A 25,424-nucleotide genomic window follows, 5' to 3' on the forward strand; every position below is an offset into this window, starting at 1 on the left:
AGTAGTTAATTGGCTACCAGAAGTTAGCAGCTACACAACAGCACACAGACAGACATACGTAATAAGTGTCCCACATTGAACAATATTGCAGTCTAAAACAGCACGTGTCCATATAAACAAGTGTCAAATAACTATAGTTTCATATTGCTTACACATAGAGTCTCCAAGGCAGAAGTATATTACAAAGTATCCAGTAACTAACGTATCCGCATCATTCAACTTATAATTCAATTAAATTTATTCAGGACCCCTTGAGATGCAGCATCTCATTTTCAAGGGGTCCTAACATAAATACACAAAAACATAAAACATACATTACAACAAAACACCAGCAAATACAAAAACACACTGCTCAGCCACTTCAACACCACACCGCATCACACCTGCTCACACACATTTACATAAATCATTGCAATTGATTAAAATACACTACAATACAATACATACAACATCAGGAGCAAAATAATACAACTTCAAAATCAGAAACAAGTAAAACTTGTTTGAAGGTTTGAAAATACATTTTGTTTAAAGATAGGCTACAGCACCCCCCGCGATCCCGAAAGGGTAGAAAAACATATGCTGTCCTCTCCAAGGTTTCTCATAGTCATCATTGTCACCGATGTCCCACCGGGAGTGAGTCCCACTGGGTGTGAGTCCCACTAGGTGTGAGTTTTCCTTGCCCTTATGTAGGCTCTACCGAGGATGTCGTTGTGGTTTGTGCAGCCCTTTGAGACACTAGTGATTTAGGGCTATATAAATAAACATTGATTGATTAACTGATTGATGTGTCCATGCACTAGATTAGCCTGATTGCTCAATAGTTTGGCTCTAAATAAGCCTCGTACAGCCCATGGAAACACCTTAATCTGATTGTGTTCGGTTTTTGAAAAGTCGGACTAACACATTTGGATTTTAAGATTGGAAATCAGATCTCTCGAGGGGGGGTGTGTGCGAGGCCAGACGGGACCAGCGGGATAAAACCTGGAAGAAGATACTATTCAATAAAATTGTGGCAAAAATTGTAATGAACAGGAGACTTTTTATTTGCTTTATATATTAAAAGAACAAAACATTTTGATGGTTGAAAAAAAGAACCAAATATTTAATTAAGAAGGTAGCTAAGGAAATTTAAAACGCCGGCTTAATTCAGACTCCCGAATGCAATACGAATGAATTTAAAGATAATGAAGCAGGAATATTAAAAGCGAATAAAAAAACGTACACAAACCTCTTCACGCTGCATTTGTGCACTTTTCTCACAACTGGCAAGATAGTCCAGAACAGTAGCAACCCTCCTCTGGACATCAGTTGGGGCACAAACGGTCTTTTCCTTTGGATTTAAAACTCAATCCACAGAGCCTATTGAATTAACTTTGAGACTCATAAAAGTTTTGTTTCCATGATTTTCACCTGAAAATTCCTTGAAAAAAACTCTTCACGCCCCCTTTATTTGCATCCGACCCAATCCATCCTTGGATGTCAGTGGCGTAATCTAAGATAATATCTTGATACTGTCAGCTATTTATCGTCAACGTAGCCATTAGAGATGTAATATTTGTTATAAGTGCCAATATTACAGCAAACATCCTAATGTGACATCATCGGTAAACCGGAAAAGTAATTCAGTTATCTGCGCTAAAATGAAATAAGCACCCCCCAGTGTAAGGGAGACACATGGCGTATGACCAATAGTCACATTTGAGAGTGTGCATGAATACCAAAAAACAAACAATTTGAGAAATCAGACTAATTTAGTACATGGAAATGTAGTGACTGATTACAGCACTCAAGAGTGAGGATTTTTGGCATCGTAGAAAGAACAGGTCATTATATTCTCAGCTCATTGATCACAACTGGACTGTCCAGATTGCTCGGGCTATGTTCACACTATAAGCCAATCCTGATGTTTCCAATCAGATTTCTTAAGTCAATGTGATCCATACAATTTGGATGTTTTCAAAGCCAACACAGGCCTCTTTCGTATGTGGATATAAATCCCATATTTATCCGATGCGACTGCAGTTTGAACGTTCAGTTTGCGTTCATCTGACTTATATTAATACGGCAACATTAATACGGCCACAAAGACAACGCTTGCTGACCTACTGCCCTCGGTAATGGCACCATTCCCAAAGTATGTGGGCTCTATTGATAACCTCACTAACAACTTTAACGACGCCCTGCGCGAAACCATTGATAACATAGCACCGCTAAAGTTAAAAAAGGCTCCAATAAAGCGCACCCCGTGGTTTACAGAAGAAACTAGAGCTCAGAAATTATTATGCAGAAAGCTGGAACGCAAATGGCGCACGACTAAACTTGAGGTGCACCATCAAGCATTTAGTGATGGTTTAATAACTTATAAACGCATGCTTACCTTAGCTAAAGCTAATTATTACTCAAATCTCATCCACCGTAATAAAAACGATCCTAAATTTTTGTTTAGTACGGTAGCATCGCTAACCCAACAAGGGACTCCTTCCAGTAGCTCCACCCACTCAGCTGATGACTTTATGCAATTCTTTAGTAAGAAAATTGAAGTCATTAGAAAGGAAATTAAAGACAATGCGTCCCAGCTACAACGGGGTTCTATTAACACTGACACGATTGTATATACGGCGGATACTGCCCTCCAAAATAGTTTCTCTCGTTTTGAGGAAATAACATTAGAGGAATTGTTACAACGTGTAAATGGAATAAAACAAACAACATGTTTACTTGACCCTCTTCCTGGGAAACTGATCAAGGAGCTCTTTGTATTATTAGGTCCATCAGTGCTAAATATTATAAACTTATCACTCTCCTCGGGCACTGTTCCCCTAGCATTCAAAAAAGCGGTTATTCATCCTCTTCTTAAAAGACCTAACCTCGATCCTGACCTCATGGTAAACTACCGACCGGTGTCTCACCTTCCCTTTATTTCAAAAATCCTCGAAAAAATTGTTGCGGAGCAGTTAAATGAACACTTAGCGTCTAACAATCTATGTGAAACCTTTCAATCCGGTTTCAGGGCAAATCACTCGACGGAGACAGCCCTCGCAAAAATGACTAATGATCTATTGCTAACGATGGATTCTGATGCGTCATCTATGTTGCTGCTCCTCGATCTTAGCGCTGCTTTCGATACCGTCGATCATAATATTTTATTAGAACGTATCAAAACACAAATTGGTATGTCAGACTTAGCCCTGTCTTGGTTTAACTCTTATCTTACTGATAGGATGCAGTGTGTCTCCCATAACAATGTGACCTCGGACTACGTTAAGGTAACGTGTGGAGTTCCCCAGGGTTCGGTCCTTGGCCCTGCACTCTTCAGCATCTACATGCTGCCGCTAGGTGACATCATACGCAAATACGGTGTTTCACTGTTATGCCGATGACACCCAACTCTACATGCCCCTAAAGCTGACCAACACGCCGGATTGTAGTCAGCTGGAGGCGTGTCTTAATGAAATTAAACAATGGATGTCCGCTAACTTTTTGCAACTCAACGCCAAAAAAACGGAAATGCTGATTATCGGTCCTGCTAGACACCGAACTCTATTTAATAATACAACTATAACATTTGACAACCAAACAATTAAACAAGGCGACACGGTAAAGAATCTGGGTATTATCTTCGACCCAACTCTCTCCTTTGAGGCACACATTAAAAGCGTTACTAAAACGGCCTTCTTTCATCTCCGTAATATCGCTAAGATTCGCTCCATTCTGTCCACTAAAGACGCTGAGATCATTATCCATGCGTTTGTTACGTCTCGCCTCGACTACTGTAACGTATTATTTTCGGGTCTCCCCATGTCTAGCATTAAAAGATTACAGTTGGTACAAAATGCGGCTGCTAGACTTTTGACAAGAACAAGAAAGTTTGATCACATTACGCCTGTACTGGCTCACCTGCACTGGCTTCCTGTGCACTTAAGATGTGACTTTAAGGTTTTACTACTTACGTATAAAATACTACACGGTCTAGCTCCATCCTATCTTGCCGATTGTATTGTACCATATGTCCCGGCAAGAAATCTGCGTTCAAAGGACTCCGGCTTGTTAGTGATTCCCAAAGCCCAAAAAAAGTCTGCGGGCTATAGAGCGTTTTCCGTTCGGGCTCCAGTACTCTGGAATGCCCTCCCGGTAACAGTTCGAGATGCCACCTCAGTAGAAGCATTTAAGTCTCACCTTAAAACTCATTTGTATACTGTAGCCTTTAAATAGACTCCCTTTTTAGACCAGTTGATCTGCTGTTTCTTTTCTTTTTCTTCTATGTCCCACTCTCCCCTGTGGAGGGGGTCCGGTCCGATCCGGTGGCCATGTACTGCTTGCCTGTGTATCGGCTGGGGACATCTCTGCGCTGCTGATCCGCCTCCGCTTGGGATGGTTTCCTGCTGGCTCCGCTGTGAACGGGACTCTCGCTGCTGAGTTGGACCCGCTGTGGACTGGACTCTCGCGACTGTGTTGGATCCATTGTGGATTGAACTTTCACAGTATCATGTTAGACCCGCTCCATTGTGGATTGAACTTTCACAGTATCATGTTAGACCCGCTCGACATCCATTGCTTTCCTCCTCTCTAAGGTTCTCATAATCATTATTGTCACAGACGTCCCACTGGATCATTATTGTCACCGATGTCCCACTGGGTGTGAGTTTTCCTTGCCCTTATGTGGGCCTACCGAGGATGTCGTGGTGGTTTGTGCAGCCCTTTGAGACACTAGTGATTTAGGGCTATATAAGTAAACATTGATTGATTGATTGATATGTCATCTAGGGGTGTAACGGTACGTGTATTTGTATTGAACCGTTTCAGTACGGGGGTTTCGGTTCATTGCGGAGGTGTACCGAACGAGTTTCCACACCAACATATAAAGTAGCCGCCTAAGTTAAAGTCTTAACAAGCTGCTCTGCTTTCTGCCTCTGTCTCCTACACAGCACCCAGCATTGTCCCACCCACACAACCATCTGATTGGTTACATATATAGCGGTAATAGCCAATCAGCAGTGCGTATTCAGAGCGCATGTAGTCAGCGCTTCAGCGCAGAGCAGATAGGTGTTTAGCAGGTGAGCATAAGGCAGTGTACTCTCCCCAAATGATAATAAACCCCTCCCAGTAGCATCACTATGATCCTGTTGACGTTCTAGAAACAAACTGCAGCTCAGCTCACTCGCAGTCCTGGCTTAAGTTGAAGGCTAATTAGCTTTTAGCATAACGTTAGCTCATTTTGCGGTGTGTGTGTCTGTGTTACGGACAGTGTTGATTGAGCTGTGTTGAAGCAGCAAAAAAGGACATTATGTTGAATGAAGAGTTTCTGTCTCTGATAGTTGATATAATAATGTAACTGCATCATTAAGCCTACATGAATTCCATGGTGTTCAGGGAGGAATAGTCTCTCCTATTGCTATTGTACAATTTTTTAAGCTATAGTTACATTAATCATTAGTAATGTAGCAGCCTAGTTTTGAATGATGGTCCCTGCTATCACATGTTGATAAAAATATAACATTTACATAATAAAAATCAACTACAGGCTTCCCAAATGCTGTAGTAAATTAAGCACGATGAATTGACTTGAAACTGTTTAATGTTGCACTTTTTATATGTAGAAGAAAAGTTTTGTCATTTTATTTAATCTAAGCAACAACTTGAGGCAGTTTAATGTGGATTAACGTAGGCAGAGTTATTATAGTGTTAAAAGGATAAAGCCATTGTTTACACATTTGGTAAATAAACAACCAAAAAATTTAAATTTTGTTGTTTTCTTACTGTGCCGAAAATTAACCGAACCGTGACCTCTAAACCGAGATACGTACCGAACCGAAAGTTTTGTGTATCGTTACACCCCTAATGTCGATATCCGAAATCCTCATCAAAACAGTCAGTGGCCAAAAGACAATGTTTTGAAATTGATTAAAATGTAATAAGACTTACATCAATGTCCCACACACTCTTTGGTTGCAACAAGTGCCCAACAAACTACCATAGCTAAAATTATTGCGTTCTTCCTTCTTACTCTCCTATGTGTAATAATAAATGTTGACTCGACAAGCAGTAGAAAATGGATGGATGGATGGACTCCGGTTGCACCAAGTCTTTGAAATTGTCATAAATGTGAACCAATACATATCAGGGCTATGTTTACTGACGTCCTGTTGTGTGCAAATGCACTTTACTTCACACACACATTCTATTTACATTTAGCCATACAGAGAAGTTGCATATTTTGTATATTCTAGCCTTCACATAGACCCCCTTTTAGACCAGTTGATCTGCCGTCTGATTTCTGCGCTAGCTGTTCAAAGTCGGGACCCCGGGGTGAACCACTCATCTGTGCATCAGTTGGAAACGTCTCTGATGCGCTGAGGCCCTTTATGCTACTGAAACTGCTATTAGAAGAATCCTCCCTGTACTGGTACATAAAACACACTCAAGGCTACAATATTGGCTAAAATGAGTGTAAGGTGACTATATGGGTGGCAGTTAATTTTTGGGGTGCTTTAATAATATACAAATATATATATTTAGAAGGTTGTGCACAGTTTTTAAAAGTTTTACACATTTGACTTATTATTAATAAAACTACTTTGCGAACACGTGTTTACCACAGTCAGGCCTGAAATCAATTAAACATGATAAATGATGCAGAGTGAACACAACAACAGTTGTTAGAATGGAAAACAGTTTTGATTGATTAAATGCCCCGAGAACACACAAACATAGCGAGTCACAGGGACACAAAGGATGATAGATAACGGATGGATGGCTTTTTTTTTTTAATAAAACAACACAAACATGAATGGGGCCTGAGTGCCTCATCGGGTAGAGCGGCTGTCCAGAAACTCGAGGGGTTCCTGGTTTGGTTCAGCATCCCCAATCTCAGTCGCTGCTATTGTGTCGTTGGGCAAGACACTCTAACCCCCTCCTTCCAGTGCCACACACACTGGTATAAACCTGGCCTTTATCACCACCAACCTTAAATCTATGGGTTTCTCAATGTAAAGTGCTTTGAGAAAATTGTTACAAAGCGCTAAATAGATATTATTCGTAATATTCATTCATGAATTTATTATCACTTTGGTTGCATTGTATTTGACCACCTCTTTCCTCTGGTCTCACTAGCACAATGGATCCAGCATGTGCGCCCCCTTTGAGAAAAAAAAAGGAAAACCGATGAAAAAAGAGAAAAAGTTCTATCAGCACGAAACTCATTTTCCTGCAATTGGGTGCATTTCTACACTGTGTTTTACCTTTAGGTTTATTCTCATCTACCAACCTCTTTTTGACATACCCCGTCCCGTGTAATGTACCATAGAATTTTTGTTTTTTAGTAGATAATTTACAAACTTTTTATTATTAGAGATTTCCGTTAATATCGGACAGCCGATATTATCGGCCGAAAAATGCTTTAAAATGTAATAAATGAAATTAATAGTATCGGTTTCAAAATTATCGAAAAGTAAAATTTATGACATTGAAACGCCGCTGTATACACGGACATAGGGAAAAGTACAGAGCGTATATCCATCCATCCATTTTCTACCGCTTATTCCCTTTGGGGTCGCGGAGGGCGCTGGTGCCTATCTCAGCTACAATCGGGCGAAAGGCGGGGTACACCCTGGACAAGTCGCCACCTCATCGCAGGGCCAAGCACAGAGTGTCATTTAACCTTAAAGACACTGCCTTTACATGCCGGCCCAGTCACATAATATCTACGACTTTTCATACACAAGTGAATGCATGCATACTTGGTCAACAACCATACAGGTCACACTGAGGGTGGCCGTATAAAGAACTTTAACACTCATACAAATAAGTGCCACACTGTGAACCCACACCAAACAATGACAAACACATTTTGAGAGAACATCCGCACTGTAAAACAACATAGAACCCCTTGCAGCACTAACTCTTACGTATACTATATACGGAAGAAAAGTTGGACAATATCGGAATATTGGATATCGGCAAAAAAGCCATTATCGGACATCTCTAATTATTATCATTGACAATGGAATGTAAAATTCTATAACATGCATGCAAATAACTCCGAAAATGTTCCCCATTTGGCAACTCTATCCTATAGCGATGCCCCCTCAGGTAAAGGCCATCTAGTATTGTGACTTTTGCTTACATCCGTCAGGTCAAAAATATACCTTCTCGCTGGCCAATAATGAATGCTCTAGAACGTGGCGCAGTGGAAGAGTGGCCGTGCGCAACCCGAGGGTCACTGGTTCAAATCCCACCTAGTACCAACCTCGTCACGTCCGTTGTGTCCTGAGCAAGACACTTCACCCTTGCTCCTGATGGGTGCTGGTTGGCGCCTTGCATGGCAGCTCCCTCCATCAGTGTGTGAATGTGTGTGTGAATGGGTAAATGTGGAAGTAGTGTCAAAGCGCTTTGAGTACCTTGAAGGTAGAAAAGCGCTATACAAGTACAACCCATTTATCATTTATCATTTAACTACAACTGGTTCAAAACTATCAGTGTATGGATTGTAATCATACAAATATGATAAGCAGCAAAGTACAATCCCCGTTTCCAAATGAGTTGGGAAATTGTGTAAGATGTAAATATAAATGGAATACAATGATTTGCAAATCCTTTTCAACCCATATTTAATTGAATGCACTAAAAAGACAAGATATTTGATGTTGAAACTCCTAAACTTAATTTTTTTTTTTGCAAATAATAATTAACTTGGAATTTTATGGCTGCAACAAGTGCCAGAGTAGTTGGGAAAAGGCATGTTCACCACTGTGTGACATTACCTTTTCTTTTAACAACACTCAATAAACGTTTGGGAACTGAGGAAACTAATTGTTGAAGCTTTGGAAGTGGAATTCTTTCAAATTCTTGTTTTATGTAGAGCTTCAGTCGTTCAACAGTCCTGGGCCTCCGCTGTCGTATTTTACACTTCATAATGCGCCACACATTTTCGATGGGAGACAGGTCTGGACTGCAGGCGGGATGGGAAAGTACCCACACTCTTTTTTTACGAAGCCACGCCGTTGTAACAAGTGCTGAATGCGGCTTGGAATTGTCTTGCTGAAATAAGCAGGGGCATCCATGAAAAAGGCGGCACTTAGATGGCAGCATATGTTGTTCCAAACCCCGTATGTACCTTTCAGTATTAATGATGCCTTCACAGATGTGTAAGTAACCCATGTCTTGGGCACTAATGCACCCCCATACCATCACAGATGCTGGCCTTTGAACTTTGCGTCGATAAAAGTCTGGATGGTTCACTTCCCCTGTGGTCAGAAATCTGGACTCGTCATACCACAGAACACTTTTCCACTTTGCATCAGTCATTCTTAGATGTTCTCGGGCCCAGAGAAGCCGGCGGCGTTTCTGGATGTTGTTGGTAAATGGCTTTCGCTTTGCATAGTAGAGCTTTAACTTGCACTTACAGATGTAGCAACGAACTGTATTTAGTGACAGTGGTTTTCTGAAGTGTTCCTGAGCCCATGTGGTGATATCCTTTAGAGATTGATGACGGTTTTCGATACATTGCCGGCTGAGGGATCGAAGGTCACCGTCATTCAATGTTGGTTTTATGTAGCCGCTATAGGTGAACAGATTAAGCGGTTGAAGATTAATTAATTATTATTCAGACTACGTATGTCCCGATCTGATATTGATATCAAATATTGACGTGATATCAGCAAAAAAAAACAAGTATTGGATGATATCAGCTTGTATGTTAAATCTCCGATATATAGAAGCAGTCCTGCAGCATGTTTACTTGTGCAAAACTGAAAGTCGGTTAACATCTAAATACCTCCAATAAACACACAAGTTTGATATTTTCTTCTATTTCAGTCAAAATATTTACAAAACGTAAACATGGTAGGCTATAGGCTACTAGGAGCTAGCAGCTACACAACAGCTAAGCACGCTAGACATATGTGATAATTGTCCTTTATTGAGCAATTTTACAGCCTAAAACAGCACATTTGTCAATATAAACAAATATCAAATAACCATAGTTGCATATTACCTACACATACAAAGTCTCAATGGCAGAATCGTATTAGATCATATCCAGTAACAAACGTGTTCGCATTATTCAACTTACTGCATCATGAACTTCACTTCAATAATTATTGTGGCCACAAGGTGTCACCAAATAACACATTTCCACTCATCTTCAGCATAAGTCTGTCATAAGCTTCATGTTGTTAATACCTACCATTATTCTTTGAGAAATTTCCTTCTACATGTACAGGTGCTTGTGGAAATCACGCATGAATACCTTAAGAGAAGGAAACGCGCATTTGCAGCTATTTTGGATACAACACATCTCAGACGGCAACATAGCAATGTTGAGCGACAGTTTTGGATAAGACCTGGAGGAACAGCAGCCTGGTGGGATATGTTTGTCAACCAGTGTGTTGTGAAAGAAAACTTTCGAATGTCCAAGTCAGCTGTGATTCTATTTAGTGAAAAACTTTGTCCATTTCTCGAAGGTGAGACAACGAGAATGCGGGCTCCCGTGGATGAGGGAAGAGTAAAGAAAACAGTAAATGCATTTGGACTGGCAAAGCAGACTATCAGTTATTGTCCGCGATATATGTTAAGCGATTACTCAACTTCTAGTTTTGTACTCCACAACTATTGTGAAGTCATGAAATGGTTGTGGTCGTCAAGTACGACCGCCGATTTCAGCCTACAAGCACTGGCAGGATTGTAACAATGGACAATGAAAGTGAAGGTAAAATAGTGAGGAATGTCCGGACCAGATATCTAGATCCCTAGATTTATTGCTGTGGTTATTGAGAAGGGAGGTGGCCTTAAATGATGGCATTGTGTGTGTGTGGACAGGGATAAGGTTAGGTGGGATATACCCTGTATAAGCTTAGTGTAGAAGCAGCCGCAGACTCTGCCCTACCGGTAAGTTTCAACATTTGTTGCCATCAAAGTGACAACAAAAAAAATATAGTTACCAAATACAAGCTCAGAGGAAAAATAAATAAATCACTTGTCCGTTCTGTTTGTTTCAAATGAAGGCAAAAGCCAAAGGAATGAGTTCCCAGCTGGGGAAATAATTCAAGCTGCTAGCAGATGAACAGACAAACACATTGAGAGATATTGCTTACGGAGTGAAATTACTGCCAAAACTCCACAAACCCACACAAATGTTCCACACACACAAGCATGTTTCATAAACACACAAACATGTTTCACAAACACACAAAAGGATTCGCATGAAGAAAAATTAAATTTCTTCAAGTTAAAAACAATTTTGTAGGAGAAAAAATTGTTTTTCCAAGTTAAAAACAATTTGCAAGAAAAAAACATATTTTCTTCAAGTTACAATTTTTGGCACTTTTTTCCAAGCGTGAGTAAAATGTTTTTAACTCACGCCCAACTATTTGCAAGCAGACAAACACATTTCTTCAAGTTAAAAACAGTTTGCAAGTAGAATATTGTTTTTTTTAGAAAATAGTTTTTTTTTCTCCAAATTATAAACAATTTGCTAGTAAAAAAAATGTTTTCTTCAAGTTAATACTTTTGGCGGTGTTTTTCCACTTTTTGTTCCATATGCACGATTCTTTGTTTCTCACCGGCAGCATCCGTAAGTCACACTCTACAACGACAGGTGGTGCTGCTGAGTCAATTTAAGGTCGACAAAGCTCCTGATTTACAGAAGTGCCGTCAACTGTTGTGCGATATTTTGTATCCCTGGAATATTCTTTATCTGATCATTTGTACATTTCGTGTTGTACTTAAGTACTCACATTGCTACACAAACTATGTCTGAATAAGCTTCTCTATTGTATAGAGTGTAATATTGCGAAGCGTTCGGTCAGCCTGCTACTGTCTGGAAATTTGCAATTCTTTGTACGTAGGCCTGGATCAGGGCTTTTTACCACCGGCTGCAGAGCTTGTAAAACTCTTCTGCTCGTCTTTTAACTAAAACCAAACGACGTGAGCACATTAACCCTGTAATAGCTTCCCTTCATTGACTTCCAGTTACTTTTAGAGTTCAATTTAAAATTGTACTTATTGTTTTTAAATGTCTACACCAAGTAGCCCCTCCCAATCTTATTGTCCAAGCAGGACTCTGAGGTCTTCAGACCAGCTCCTCCTCGTTGTCCCAAAAACTAGGCTAAACACGAGAGGAGATAGAGCCTTTTCAGTGGCAGGGCCTAGACTATGAAACAACCTTCCATCATCTATTAGGTCCTCCTTGTCTCTGAGCCAATTTAAATATAAGATAACAAATATATTTTTACTCCCTGGCATTCAAATCCAGTTAGACCGGATTTCTTGTTTATTGTTTTTATTTATTTATTACATTTTAGTATTTTAGGTGATATATTCTGCACTTCTTTGAAGGTATATTTTACTACTGGATTTTATTCATCCTTCCATGTTACGATGTAAATGTTACACTATGTGCCCCTTTTCTCATGTCTGTACAGCACTTTGCCCAACTCGGGTTGTTTTTAAATGTGCTATATAAATAAATAAACTGAATTGAAATAAAATGGATAACATCCTATATTTTCATTCTGTCACGTATTACATCTTCTGACAGATTAAAAAACAACACCAATCCTGTTGGAGGGAGCGGTCTCTCACTCTTACTTTCCTCAACAGACTGATAGTCGATGACACCACAAACCCCCTACATCCTACTTCTACTGAGAAGATGGTGGTCTTTCTAGCCATTCTGGGATACTTCAGCAGACAGGTCAGAATATTTCGTTTTCCTTCTCTCATAAGCCTCTTCAACTCCAGCTTCCAATGGCACTGTCAGTTCCACGCTGGAAACTAGCTTTGTTGTTGGAGAACCCAAGAACATGTCTGGCCGGAGTGTTGTTGCCACTATTTCTGGAGGAAACACAAGCTGTCAAGATCCATTTCCAATTTCCAATATTAGGTGGGACTGTAGAATGTTTGCATCCTTTTGGTGTTCTTAATGTTGGCATGCAGGTACAAAACAAAGGAAATTGACCTTTTGGGAGGTTATTTGTGGTGGTTCGCCTTCGTTTTAGTGTTGATGCCAACTCTCTGAGTACTTAAATATGTTGCCACATAAAGCCCCCTTGGGTGAGACTTGTCAATCACCCTGACAAAATGTGCTTAAGGGTTGCTGGTGCATGACCCAGGGAACAAGCGGGGTCTTCTCTGTTCCAAGGCTTCAGATTTTGGGGGAAAGTAGCAGGTCATACGTGGCTGTGATGATAAAACTTAGCATTGCTCTGTCCATCTGCCAGATGTCACACCAGTTGAACTTTTTCTTCTTCAGACTTTTCCAGTCAGTCAATGACCTGTGCCCAGCCATTTAAAAGGCCTTGTCATGTCAGTCCGCCTCCTCCTGATTTTGTGTACCACAAGTCGTCTTTTTTGCACTGTTGTTGCTTTGTGCCACATAAAAGCTTTTGGGATAACCCCAAGACCCGCTCTTCCTTGCTGGACTTGATCAACTCTGAAATTAATAGCAGGCTTTGCCCTTTGAACAGCATTAGATGGAGTCCACCTCATTTATGTTGTCAGTGGGGGAATGGCTGTTCAAATGACTGGGTCTTCTGTTCCTACAAGGTCATGACTACCCTTGTATTGGTGCAATTGAATTCTTCCACAAGACCTGACATTGATAATTCCAGTTTACAACTCTCATACAATCCAATGGAGTTTAGGCATCATGGAACTTCAAGTTACTGCTTCAGCTGCCTGCTATTAAATGCTAGAGGAGTCTTGGGATAATGCCTGACTGAAAACTTGAGTCTTCCTGGCAACAATCATTGATGCACTTCATGTAGGTGATGGTATTCGTTTTAGTTGTTTAAACTGCCCTGTGTCTTTGAGCTTTATTTAATACAATCATCCCAAGCTCTTTACTGGCATTGTTTGTCTAGAAGTCCCTTGATACAGGGGACTGTATTGTTCAGTCATCCATGCTTGTATTGGTAGTAGTTTTCCACCGCTGTGCAGTCATGTTGCTCCCACCACCCATTTTGTGCACTTTTTAGTAAAACACAATGTAGTGGGGCAAAACTGCATATCCTGGAAGTAGTTTTTTAACAGTTGTTTTTATTGTAGTGGGAACTTAGAATAACTCAAAGGCAGTCCACAGTAATGAGTAGGGGACAGATTCATAGGCTTTGGCCAGATCAAGGACTTTCCCTTTTTTTTAGCAGTCTCGATTAGAAGCAATGTATGCCTGAGGTGTTCGAGGCATTCAGAGAATCCTGCTCTTCCAGCCTTTTGGATTGATCCATCGATGAGAGAATATTGTTTAAGCTATTTTCGCATCTGTTGTGCTAATATTCTGAAAAAATCGTGCCTTCAGAACTATTTTATGGTGGTCAAGTTATTTTATTTTGGGATTAATACTTCTTCTGCTCTTTGCCAGGCTTTTGGGAGTACACTATATTGCCAAAAGTATTTGGCCACCTGCCTTGACTCACATATGAACTCAAAGTGCCATCCCATTCCTAACCCATAGGGTTCAATATGATGTTGGTTTACCTTTTGAGCTATTACAGCTTCAACTCTTCTGGGAAGGCTGTCCACAAAGTTGCGGAGTGTGTTTAGAGGAATTTTCAACAGTTCTTCCAAAAGCGCATCGGTGAGGTCACACACTGATGTTGGTCGAGAAGGCCTGGCTCTAAGTCTCCATTCCAGTTCATCCGAAAGGTGTTCGACCGGGTTTAGGTCAGGACTCTGTGCAGGCCAGTCAAGTTCATCCACACCAGACTCTGTCATCCATGTCCTTGTGGACCTTACTTTGTGCACTGGTGCACAGTCATATTGGAAGAGGAAGGGGCACGCTCCAAACTGTTCCCAAAAGGTTGGGTGCATGAAATTGTCCAAAATGTTTTGGTATCCTGGAGCATTCAAAGTTCCTTTCACTGGAACTAAGGGGCCAAGCCCAACTCCTGAAAACAACCCCACACCATAATTCCTCCTCCAACAAATTTCACACTCGGCAGAGTGCAGTCCGAAATGTATCATTCTCCTGGCAACCTTCTGACCCAGACTTGTCCATCAGATTGCCAGATGGAAAAGAGTGATTCATCAGTCCAGACGACTCGTCTCCACTGCTCTAGAGTCCGGTGGTGACGTGCTTTACACCACGACATTGGACTTGGTGATGTATGGCTTAGATCAGGGTTCAGCAACCCGCGGCTCTGGAGCCGCATGCGACTCTTTAGCGCCGCACTAGTGGCTCTCTGGAGCTTTTTCAAAAATATATAAAAAATGGAAATGATGAGGGGGAAAAAAACATTTTTTCCTTTAATTTGGTTTCTGTATGAGGACAAACATGACACAAACCTCCCTAATTGCTATAAAGCACGCTGTTTGTATTAAACATGCTTCACTGATTTGAGTATTTGGCGAGCGCCGTTTTGTCCTACTAATTTTGGCGGTCCTTGAACTCACCCTAGTTTGTTTACATGCATAACTTTCTCCGACTTTCTCCGACGTGTTTAATGACACTTCTTTTTCTGTCCCATTTTGTCCACCAAACTTATTACGTTGCGCATGAATGCACAAACGCGAGTTTTGTTGATGTTAATGACTTGTGTGGAGTGTGCTAATCAGACATATTTGGTCACTGCATGACTGCAAGCTAATTGATACTAACATGCTATTTAGGCTAGCTATATGTACATATTGCATAATTATGCCTCATTTGTAGCTATATTTGAGGTCATTTAGTTTCCTTTAAGTCCACATAATTCAATTTATATCTCATGACACACTATCTGTATGTAATATGGCTTTTAATTTTTTGCGTCTCCAGACTGATTTGTTTTTGTATTTTTGGTCTAATATGGCTCTTTCAACATTTTGGGTTGCTGACACCTGTTCTACATAATCAAAATAACTTATTTAGTGGTGAAACTGTTTCCCTCCTCACTCCTTCAACATGATAGACCAGGGGTAGGGAACCTATGGCTCTAGAGCCGCATGTGGCTCATTTGATGACTGCATCCGGCTCTCAGATAAATCTTAGCTGACATTGCTTAACACGATAAGTAATGAATAATTCCGCTGGTAATCACAATGTTAAAAATAACGTTCAAAATGTAAAACATCCTCATGCATTTTAAACCATCCATCCGTTTTCTACCGCACCTTTTCAAGAAATAACAATGTTATCAAACAGAATTAGAGACTTACTGTATTTTTCGGAGTATAAGTAGCTCTGGAATATACGTCCACCGGCCAAAATAATAAAGAAGGAAAAAAACATATATACGTCGCACTTGAGTATAAGTCGCATTTTTGGGGGAAATTTATTTGATAAAACCCAACACCAGGAATAGACATTTGAAAGGCAAATTTAAAATAGATAAAGAATAGTGAACAACAGGCTGAATAAGTGTACGTTATATGACGCATAAATAACCAACTGAGAAGGTGCCTGGTATGTTAACGTAACATGTTATGGTAAGAGTCATTCAAATAATTATAACATATGGAACATGCTATACGTTTACCAAACAATCTGTCACTCGTAATCCATAAATCCCATGAAATCTTCTACCTCGACGTCGCTTCTTAACAATTTTGCCAAATCCTATGATTCCTCTTGTCGTTTTCTGCTGCATATTTCACTACGTCCAGCTTGTAATCTGCAGTACATGATTTCCTTTTCGGTGCCATTTTTGTTCAGCCCTTCTTAGTTTTTATAAGTTACTGCCAACGATTATATGAACCATTTTAATAGCTACGGCAGTAACATATAGCAGTTAGCATTCCATGACCCACAATGCACTTCTGTCATGAAGCTCCCCCGCCAAATTCTTATTGGTTGACGTGTGTGTGACGATTGCTGACATTTTCTTTGTCTCTTCCGCGGATGAGATAAATAATATTATTTGATGTTTTGTAATCTGCAGTACATGATTTCCTTTTCGGTGTCATTTTTGTTCAGCCCTTATCAGTTTTTATAAATTACCGCAAACGATGAAATGATCCATTTTAATAGTTATGGCAGTAGCATATAGCAGTTAGCATTCCATGACCCAAAATGCACTTCTGCCATGACCCTCCCCCGCCGGATTCTTATTGGTTGACGTGTGTGTGTGACGATTGCTGACATTTTCTTTGTCTCTTCCGCGAATGAGATAAATAATCTTATTTGATATTTTACGGTTATGTATAAATAATTTCACACACAAGTCGCTCCGGAGTATATGTCGCACCCCCGGCCAAACTATGAAAAAAACTGCGACTCATACTCCAAAAAATACGGTATTATACTGTAAAAATGTTGTTCTTACTTAAAAAATGCACGCATTTATTGTATTCAGTGTTAAAAAATATGATATAGCTCTCACGGAAATACATTTTAAAATATTTAGCTTTCATGGCTCTCTCAGCCAAAAAGGTTCCCGACCCCTGGCAGCTGCTCAGCCATGGAAACCCATTCCATGAAGCTCTCTGCTTACTGTACGTGGGCTAATTGGAAGATCACATGAAGTTTGGAACTCTGTCGAAACTGACTGTGCAGAAAGTCGGCGACCTCTTTGCACTATGCGCTTCAGCATTCGCTGACCCCTCTCTGTCAGTTTACGTGGCCAACCACTTCATAGCTGAGTTGCTGTTGTTCCCAAACTCTTCCATTTTTTTTATAATAAAACCGACAGTTCACTTTGGAATATTTAAGAGCGAGGAAATTTCACGACTGAATTTGATGCGCAGGTGGCATCCTATGACAGTTCCACCCTGAAAATCACTGAGCTTCTAAGTGTGGCCCATTCTTTCACAAATGTTTGTAGAAACAGTCTCCATGCCTAGGTGCTTCATTGTATACACCTGTGGCTGGGCCAAGTGATTAGGACACATTATTCTGATCATTTGGATGGGTGGCCAAATACTTTTGGCAATATAGTGTATTTTTTACATCCCGGACCATTGTAATGTTTTCGCACAATGTCTTCAGAACATTTGGACATCTGGAGAGTTTTTTTATACTATACCTGTATATAGATTGCCGTTAGGGCCTTGTACAGATGCTATTCTTGCCTTTTGCACCTCCAGCTTTACGTCACTCAGTTTAGGAGGGCTAATACAAAGCTGATGTATTAGGGATGTCAGTGAGGACAAGAATAAGATCATCTCTACGTTGGTCAGTATAGGTTCTAATATGTTTTTGAACCTGGTATTTTGGTGCTTTTAGAGATCCGCTCTTTTTCCTTGCGAATATTCCTTTCACAGATATAAAAAAAAATGTTTATAAAAGTTGGCTCTGTTTCTTTCTTTCTTTTTTCGACACATACTTAGGCTTTCTGTTTGGTGGAGTTTTGACATCTTTTGCGTTGCGTTGTCCTGGAGGAGATCAATGCCTTCCATTTCTACAGCTGTCTCATTTTTCCACAACTTCCTTAGCTGTCGCCTTTCTTGAACAAGTTGTTGGATTTCTTGACGCTGACAGGATTTAAGGGTAGAAAGCAGGTCTCTCTTTTTGACTTGTTCTTTCACCTTAAATGTGTCCTTTCTATAGCTGTAGATTAAGGCTTAATTTGAATAACCCTCCCCCTTCAATCAATCACTCCTTGTTTTTGCCCTCCCTCCTTGATTTTGCACGTTCACGTAAATGGTGTTCGAAGTATCCGCCAGGTAATGGTTAGGGGTCAAGTACCTCCCTCGAAGCGAAGTGAGCGTCCTACACTATCGACTGCGAGGAGAAAGATGGTAGACCAGAAAACCCAGGGGAGCTTACAAATGTAAGTAATAAGCATAATTAATGACTCATTCAGTCAGATTTCAAACCTCTGCCACTACATGTAAATATTGGCTTGCAACACAAATACAAAATAAAACACATTTGACATACTGCAAGCTGTTGCGCCAGTACTTGCATATTACCCCCAAAATGTTGTCTTCTAAATGGTCTTTTTCTTAATAAAGACAGGCAAAAAAAATTAAAAAGAGCACAAGCAAAGCTGAACATCGCATGTGACAGCATTTTGAAAGCAAACAGAAATTGGTTGTATCTGCCTTTCGTCACTGCTGGCAAACGGCGAGGGTTGATGACATAGGGAGACTCGATCGACGTCTGCATGTATGGGGGCGTATTTGCAATACTTTGCCATCGCATAGCGCCAAGTGGGCTGGTGAAAAAGAAAAGGGGAGGCGGAGGAGGGAGAAATTTAATTCAGCCTAAGTCACCCGATTTCTCTAGCTTCTTTTCGGCCAATTCTTTGATATGTGACTTAGGGCACGGCTTAAATCCATGTTGATAGTTTCCGACCCTCTACTGCTTGTTTTTGGTTATTTCACTAACAGCTTACGTCCTTTCATGTTCTTAACTCTGTTGTGGACTGAGTGGTGTCTTAAACTGGCGGTTCCGCATGGAGCTTCTTCTTCCTCCCGAAGGTTAATGATGCTCTGCAGACTGTGGAGTTCATCCTGCCGCTGAGTTTCATCCGACTGAGCAAACCATCCTTTTGACAGGACCTGGTCATTGCAGGGCCATGGGTTGGAGGTCTATAGGCAGTTCTTCCGTCTTTGATGTATATTAAGACCATGAATTGATGTTACTTGAGCCCAACCACGCACACAAATTTAAAAGAACATGTCCAGCCGCTGGTTTCTCAAGTGTATTTCTATTTCCTTTATTTGATGTTGTTTCGGTTTCAAGGGTCGTTACTGGGAGATCAGCCAACGAGTCTTCTTGCGCCCCTGCTTTTGCAGACTCTAGGTGATGTATTTTTCTTGAACCTTTCCTAGCCAGATTCAGTGGCTCTTGTACCCTGAGAGGGTGATGAGTCTGCTGTTATGAGTAGTGTTAGAATATTGTACTAGTTATACACTATATGTAGGTTCACTAAGGTTCATGCTCTCAAACTTCCTTTTCAACCTTTACTTTGCCTTGAGCACACACTCAATGTGTCAGCCTGTCTCCCAGCAAGGTCTTCTTATTGTGAAAACAGCATCAAACTGTTATGGCTATTCCCAATACTGTAAGAAAGTTGTAAATGTATTAATATAATGAGTACACATCCTATGGATTTAATCAGTTACACAATTCCAATGACTCTAACAAAGCACTTCCTGATGGCCTTGTTGTGCCGAAGCCACTATTATTCCTTGGACTCGCATCCACCTTCTAAAGACTTGTTTGACCATGCATGGTCCTCTTGGACCCAATGGACTTGCTGCTGTATGGACTATAAGAAGAGTGAATAATTTTTGAACGGGGCTCATTCATCTCGACTGTAGCGAGCTGATTTGTAATTTTCATCTGTGACCTGTTTGAATAAATGTTGTCGCTAAAGAACCTGTCCTCTGACAGTTCAGTCAAAGAACACGGGTAACATCTAACAGGTAGCTAACCCATAACAGCCCAGTGGGATCTATTTCCTCAGCGGTTTTTCTAGGCTTTCACATGGTATTTTCCTTGTTGTCATTGCCCTTTCACAACCTTCATTGTTTTTTTCTTCCTGAAGATCAATAATAATGAGTTGAGATTAGCAGTACTTTCTGAAAAGGGACAGGACTCATTTGTGTTTCATGGACACATAAATACAGTGTGGGCCACAATGCTAGCTGGTTGTTATTGGGATCAATTACTTATTTCCCTCAGTCGAGCTAGTTTATCACTTTTATTTGTATTTTATTATGGCCAAAGTTGTTTTTACATTCTGTCCTTCTATGTTAAAATAACCCAACCATAACAATGGTGATGAGAAACCCGATTTCAATCAGTATCTGAGAGGTTTTTAAATGTTTTATAATTTTATCGAAACAGATCAATTCAATTTATATTATTTTTAATTGGAAAATGTCAAGCAAATTCAAATAAATCTACTGGTGACTAACATTGGAGGACATTTCTGTGCATGACCTAAAAAGGTGTCTCCATTGTGAGGACTCCTGGGAGAACTGCAGTAGGCTTGTACTGTACACATTAACATCAGACACTTACCTATACAGCCTTGGACATCTTGTGTTTCCTGGTAGCCCTGGTCACAGAGGCATCGAAAAGAACCCAGTCTGTTCTCACAAAACCCGTGAGGACCACACAATGTCTCATTGAGTCCACATTCATCGATGTCTGTGGATTCAAACCAAAAAAATGTATCTTACTTTACAGTATAATTTAGAGAAAAAGTAACCCACAAATGAACTTTTAAATAAGACGATATATCAAAACTCAAGTGACAGTTTCAATTCATAATAACTATCAACTTCCATCTATCCATTTTCTACCGCTTGTCCCTCTCGGGGTCGCTGCACTCGAGTGGAAGGCAGTGTACACCCTGGACAAATTGCCACCTCATGTCAGGGCCAACACAGATAGAAACAGAACACATTCACACTCACATTTTGTCCAGTAAGGCTGTGCTTCTGTGATCTTTAGAAAAGCATGATTTGAACTCTATCGAGCAGGGAAATAAACAGGTTGTGGAAGGGGCGTGGTCCACGCGTCCCCTGTGGGCAGGGCATGCACAAGAGCCGGCTGTGAAGCAACTGACATGTAAGGAGATATCTCAGCTGGAACGAAATATCTAATCACCTGTCTCTTTATTAGCATCGTCGGAGACCATGAAGGGGGGGAAGCGCTGACAGACGGACGAGCCAGGGGAAGCATGAACACAGCGAAATTTGCACGAAAGAAGAAAAATAAAAGATTTGTAAAACCTGACAGCCAGGCTCTGCAGCCTTTATATTGGTCCAAAAAAGAACCTACAAGGAGAAGTCGTCCACACAGGTTTATTAGTTATACATTGATTGTGTCTGCAGTAGTGTTGTCCCGATACCAATACTGTAGTACCGGTACCAAAATGTATTTCGGTACTTTTCTAAATAAGGGGCACCACAAAAAATTGCATTATTGGCTTTATTTTAACAAGAAATCTTAGGGTACATTAAACATATGTTTCTTATTGCAATTGAACAAAAATTATTACACATTAGCGTAAAATATAAAATTATATTATTTATCTCATTCACGTAAGAGACTAGCCGGATATCAGCAATCGTCACACACACGTCAACCAATGAAAATTCGGCGGAGGCGGGTCATGGCAGAAGTGCATTGTGGGAAAAAAAGATGTTACCTGCCACCATTTCAACATTGGCGCTAACTTATAAAAAGTGAGAAAGACTGAACAAAAATAGCACCGAAAAGGAAGTTATATACTGCAGGTCACAACGTTGAAGTTGTGAAATATGCAACTGACGATGACTCTGACGTAAGCGACATACCGATAGAAGAGGAAGCGGCGTGTTGTCTACCTTTGGAGTTGGCAGAGTTGTTCAGAAGCGACACCAAGGATGGATTTAGCGATTAAGAGTGAGAGATTGTTTGTTTGGTAAACGTATAGCATGTTCTATATGTTATAGTTATTTGAATGACTCTTACCATAATATGTTACGTTAACATACCAGGCACCTTCTCAGTTGGTTATTTATGCGACATATAACGTACACTTATTCAGCCTGTTGTTCACTATTTTTTATTTCTTTTAAATTCCTTTTCAAATGTCTATTCTTGGTGTTGGATTTTATCTAATAAATTTCCCCTAAAAATGCGACTTATACTCCTGTGCGACTTATATATGTTTTTTCCCTTCTCTATTTTGCATTTTCAGCCGGTGCGACCTACACTCCGGAGCGATTTATACTCCGAAAAATACGGTATAGTACAGTTTTTGATTCATTAGTACCGCAATACTATACCAGTACCGGTATACCGTACAACAATAGTCTGCACTATGTGTGTTTTTTTCATCTCACCTTCACAGGAGGGTGTGTCAAGACTAGCAGTGAATCCACTCCCACACACACACATATAGGACCCGTCAGTATTCAGACATTCTCCATGGGGGGAGCAGAGTTCAGGCTCATCGACACACTCATCAACATCTGAAAGGACAGAAACAGAACTCCCATTGAGAGGGTGTGTGTGAACACCAACGACCCGTTAATAGACGTCATAGTGTGTCCACACCTGGTAACAGCGTGCTGTTACGCTTCACTGACCCGAGTATAGACACAGTGAGAGATTCCTTCACATTGCTAACCTCTGCAGTTGGGGCCGTTGATTCGCCGGTACCCTTGAGGGCAGATACAAATGTAGGAGCCTACGTTGTTTTGGCACTCCCCAACAGACTCGCAGGGCTCGGCTTCCTCAAAACACTCATCCACATCTGCAACAAGAACACACAACTCAGTTTCACCTTTAGACCACTACAGAATAAAAACATAGACAGTGGGCGTGTAACTGTACATCTTTGTTTACTTCTGATACAATACCAATATTGGAGGTTTGAGTATTGCTTGGATTTAAATGACGTCACGTCCAGCTAAGTAAATACGTGGGGTGGTTAAGCGGCGTCTGTTCTCAATGGGTACTAGCCTTTCTCAATGAAAAATGCCGTATGCCTGCATTGTTTTCGGCTGTATGAACCGTTTAAATCACAAAAAGGGTAAATGATTCGTCAGAGTTCCTTGAGAAGAAATCAAGAAGGGCGGGAGAGCACAAGATTTTAAGAAAGGACAAAGTTGTACACACTTCAGTCCAAGAGTGGACAGTCAAAGAACACGTTTGCAATGACATCTTCTTTAAAGAATCGTTTAATATATTTTTAATATACTTTATTTGTCTGGTATTTCCTATTGAAGTCTAATCTTGATATACTGTATTTTCCGCACTATAAGGCACACCTAAAAACCAAAAAGTTTCTCAAATCCGGTGCACCTTATATATGGACCAATATTGAGCCACAACAGGTCTCACAACTACAGTAAGCAGCCGCCGGTTTAATTTTCCCCCGTAAGAGAAGAAGCGCGCGGTGCATGCTGGGATATATGACTGCACCAGGCTGTGCCGTTTCATTTCCAGTTGTGTGTTTATGTAAAGACCACAAAATGGTTCCTATTGAGAGACATGATTTCAGGAAAGCAGGAATTGTCACTGAACTGCTAGACAACAGCAGCAACACTGACTCCATTAACGACGTCTCGCAATAGTGCAAAGCCATAACAATATATCAATAACTCAACGTTGCTCAAACGTTAATGTCACACAACACAACACACAAAATAAACAAGTAAAGCTCACTTTATTAAGTTATTCCTCATCCACGAATCCCTCGAATTCTTCTTCTTCAGTGTCCGAATTAAACATGGCACAAAAGGTCTCGCAAGTACGGTAAGCAGCCGCCTACCTTATTTTCCCTCGTAAAAGAAGAAGCACGCAGTGCATGCTGGGATATATGACTGCGGGAGGTGTCCCGAGTTTAAACTCAAGGCGATCTGTCACACACTAGAACACAGGAATAGAGCAGCAGCGAGAGAATTTAACATTAACAGCAGCGACAATGACTGGTTTAATGACATATTCGCCCAACTGTTTGAGTCGAACACTGAAGAAGAAGAATTTGAGGGATTCGTGGATGAGGAATAAATTAATAAAGTGAGCTTTACATGTTTATTTTGTGTGTTGTGTTGTGTGACATTATCCTTTGAGCCACGTTAAGTTATTGATATATTATTGCTTTGCACTATTTCGAGTGTTACTATATTATGATTGCACTAACGTTTGATTTACCGTAACAATATCAGACTGTTTTTTACGTGTTTATTGAATCGGAGAAAATAATAAAACAGCTGTTTATTCATTTTAGGAGTGAACGGAGTTGTCAGACGCTGGTTTGTAATCTATTAATAAAGTTTGACTGACATATCTGACTGTTTAGTTGACATTCCCTTTAGCGCAGCTCCATCTAAAGCAGGGGTCTCAAACTCAATTTACCTGGGGGCCATTGGATGCAGAAACTGGGGGAGGCTGGCCCGCAAGAAAATATTTCTTAAAAAATCTCACATGCACTTTTTAATGAATTCACCTTCTATGAATGGCTTTCCCGCCCTAGCAACATACTTGCCAACCCTCACCATTTTTCCGGGAGACTCCCGAATTTCAGTGCACCTCCCGACAATCTATCGGTGCAACCATTCTCCCGAATTTGTCCCAATTTTCACCCGGCCGACATTATTAAGGGCGTGGCGCGACTGCACTGCCTTTAACGTCCTCTACAACTGTGGTTCTCAACCTTTTTTCAGTGATGTACCTCCTGTGAACATGTTTTTGATTCAAGTACCCCCTAATCGGAGCAAAGCATTTTTGGTTGGAAAAAAAGACATAAAGAAGTAAAATACAGCACTATTTCATCAGTTTCTGATTCATTAAATTGTATAATAGTGCAAAATATTGCTAATTTGTAGTGGTCTTTCTTGAACTATTTGGAAGAAAAGACATAAAAAAAACTAAAAAACTTGTTGAAAGCTGGTAGCGGGGTGTATATTGTGGCCAGTAAGAGTTAGTGCTGCATGGGATTCTGGGTATTTGTTCTGTTATGTTTATGTTGTGTTACGGTGCGGATGTTCTACCAAAATGTGTTCGTCATTCTTGTTTGGTGTGGGTTCACAGTGTGGTGCATATTTGTAACAGTGTTAAA

At 40.5% G+C, this 25,424-nt stretch overlaps 1 protein-coding gene across 3 annotated transcripts in view; it reads right to left on the reverse strand.

Annotated features, from left to right (window-relative positions):
• ltbp1 (latent transforming growth factor beta binding protein 1) overlaps nt 1–25,424 on the reverse strand; it is a 288,869-nt gene that overhangs the window by 44,398 nt on the left and 219,047 nt on the right. For all 3 annotated transcript variants that reach the window (XR_009808158.1, XM_061911089.1, XM_061911090.1), the window contains 3 exons: nt 22,989–23,114; nt 22,702–22,830; nt 20,888–21,016 (listed from right to left, as the gene is read on the reverse strand). Coding sequence is in view for 2 of the 3 variants with exons in the window: in XM_061911089.1 (XP_061767073.1) it covers nt 20,888–21,016; nt 22,702–22,830; nt 22,989–23,114 (384 nt within the window). In the remaining variant the exon portion in view is untranslated. The remainder of the gene's footprint in view (nt 1–20,887; nt 21,017–22,701; nt 22,831–22,988; nt 23,115–25,424) is intronic.

The sequence above is a fragment of the Nerophis ophidion genome, linkage group LG09 (genome assembly GCF_033978795.1).
Source record: "Nerophis ophidion isolate RoL-2023_Sa linkage group LG09, RoL_Noph_v1.0, whole genome shotgun sequence".
Lineage (NCBI taxonomy): Eukaryota > Metazoa > Chordata > Actinopteri > Syngnathiformes > Syngnathidae > Nerophis > Nerophis ophidion.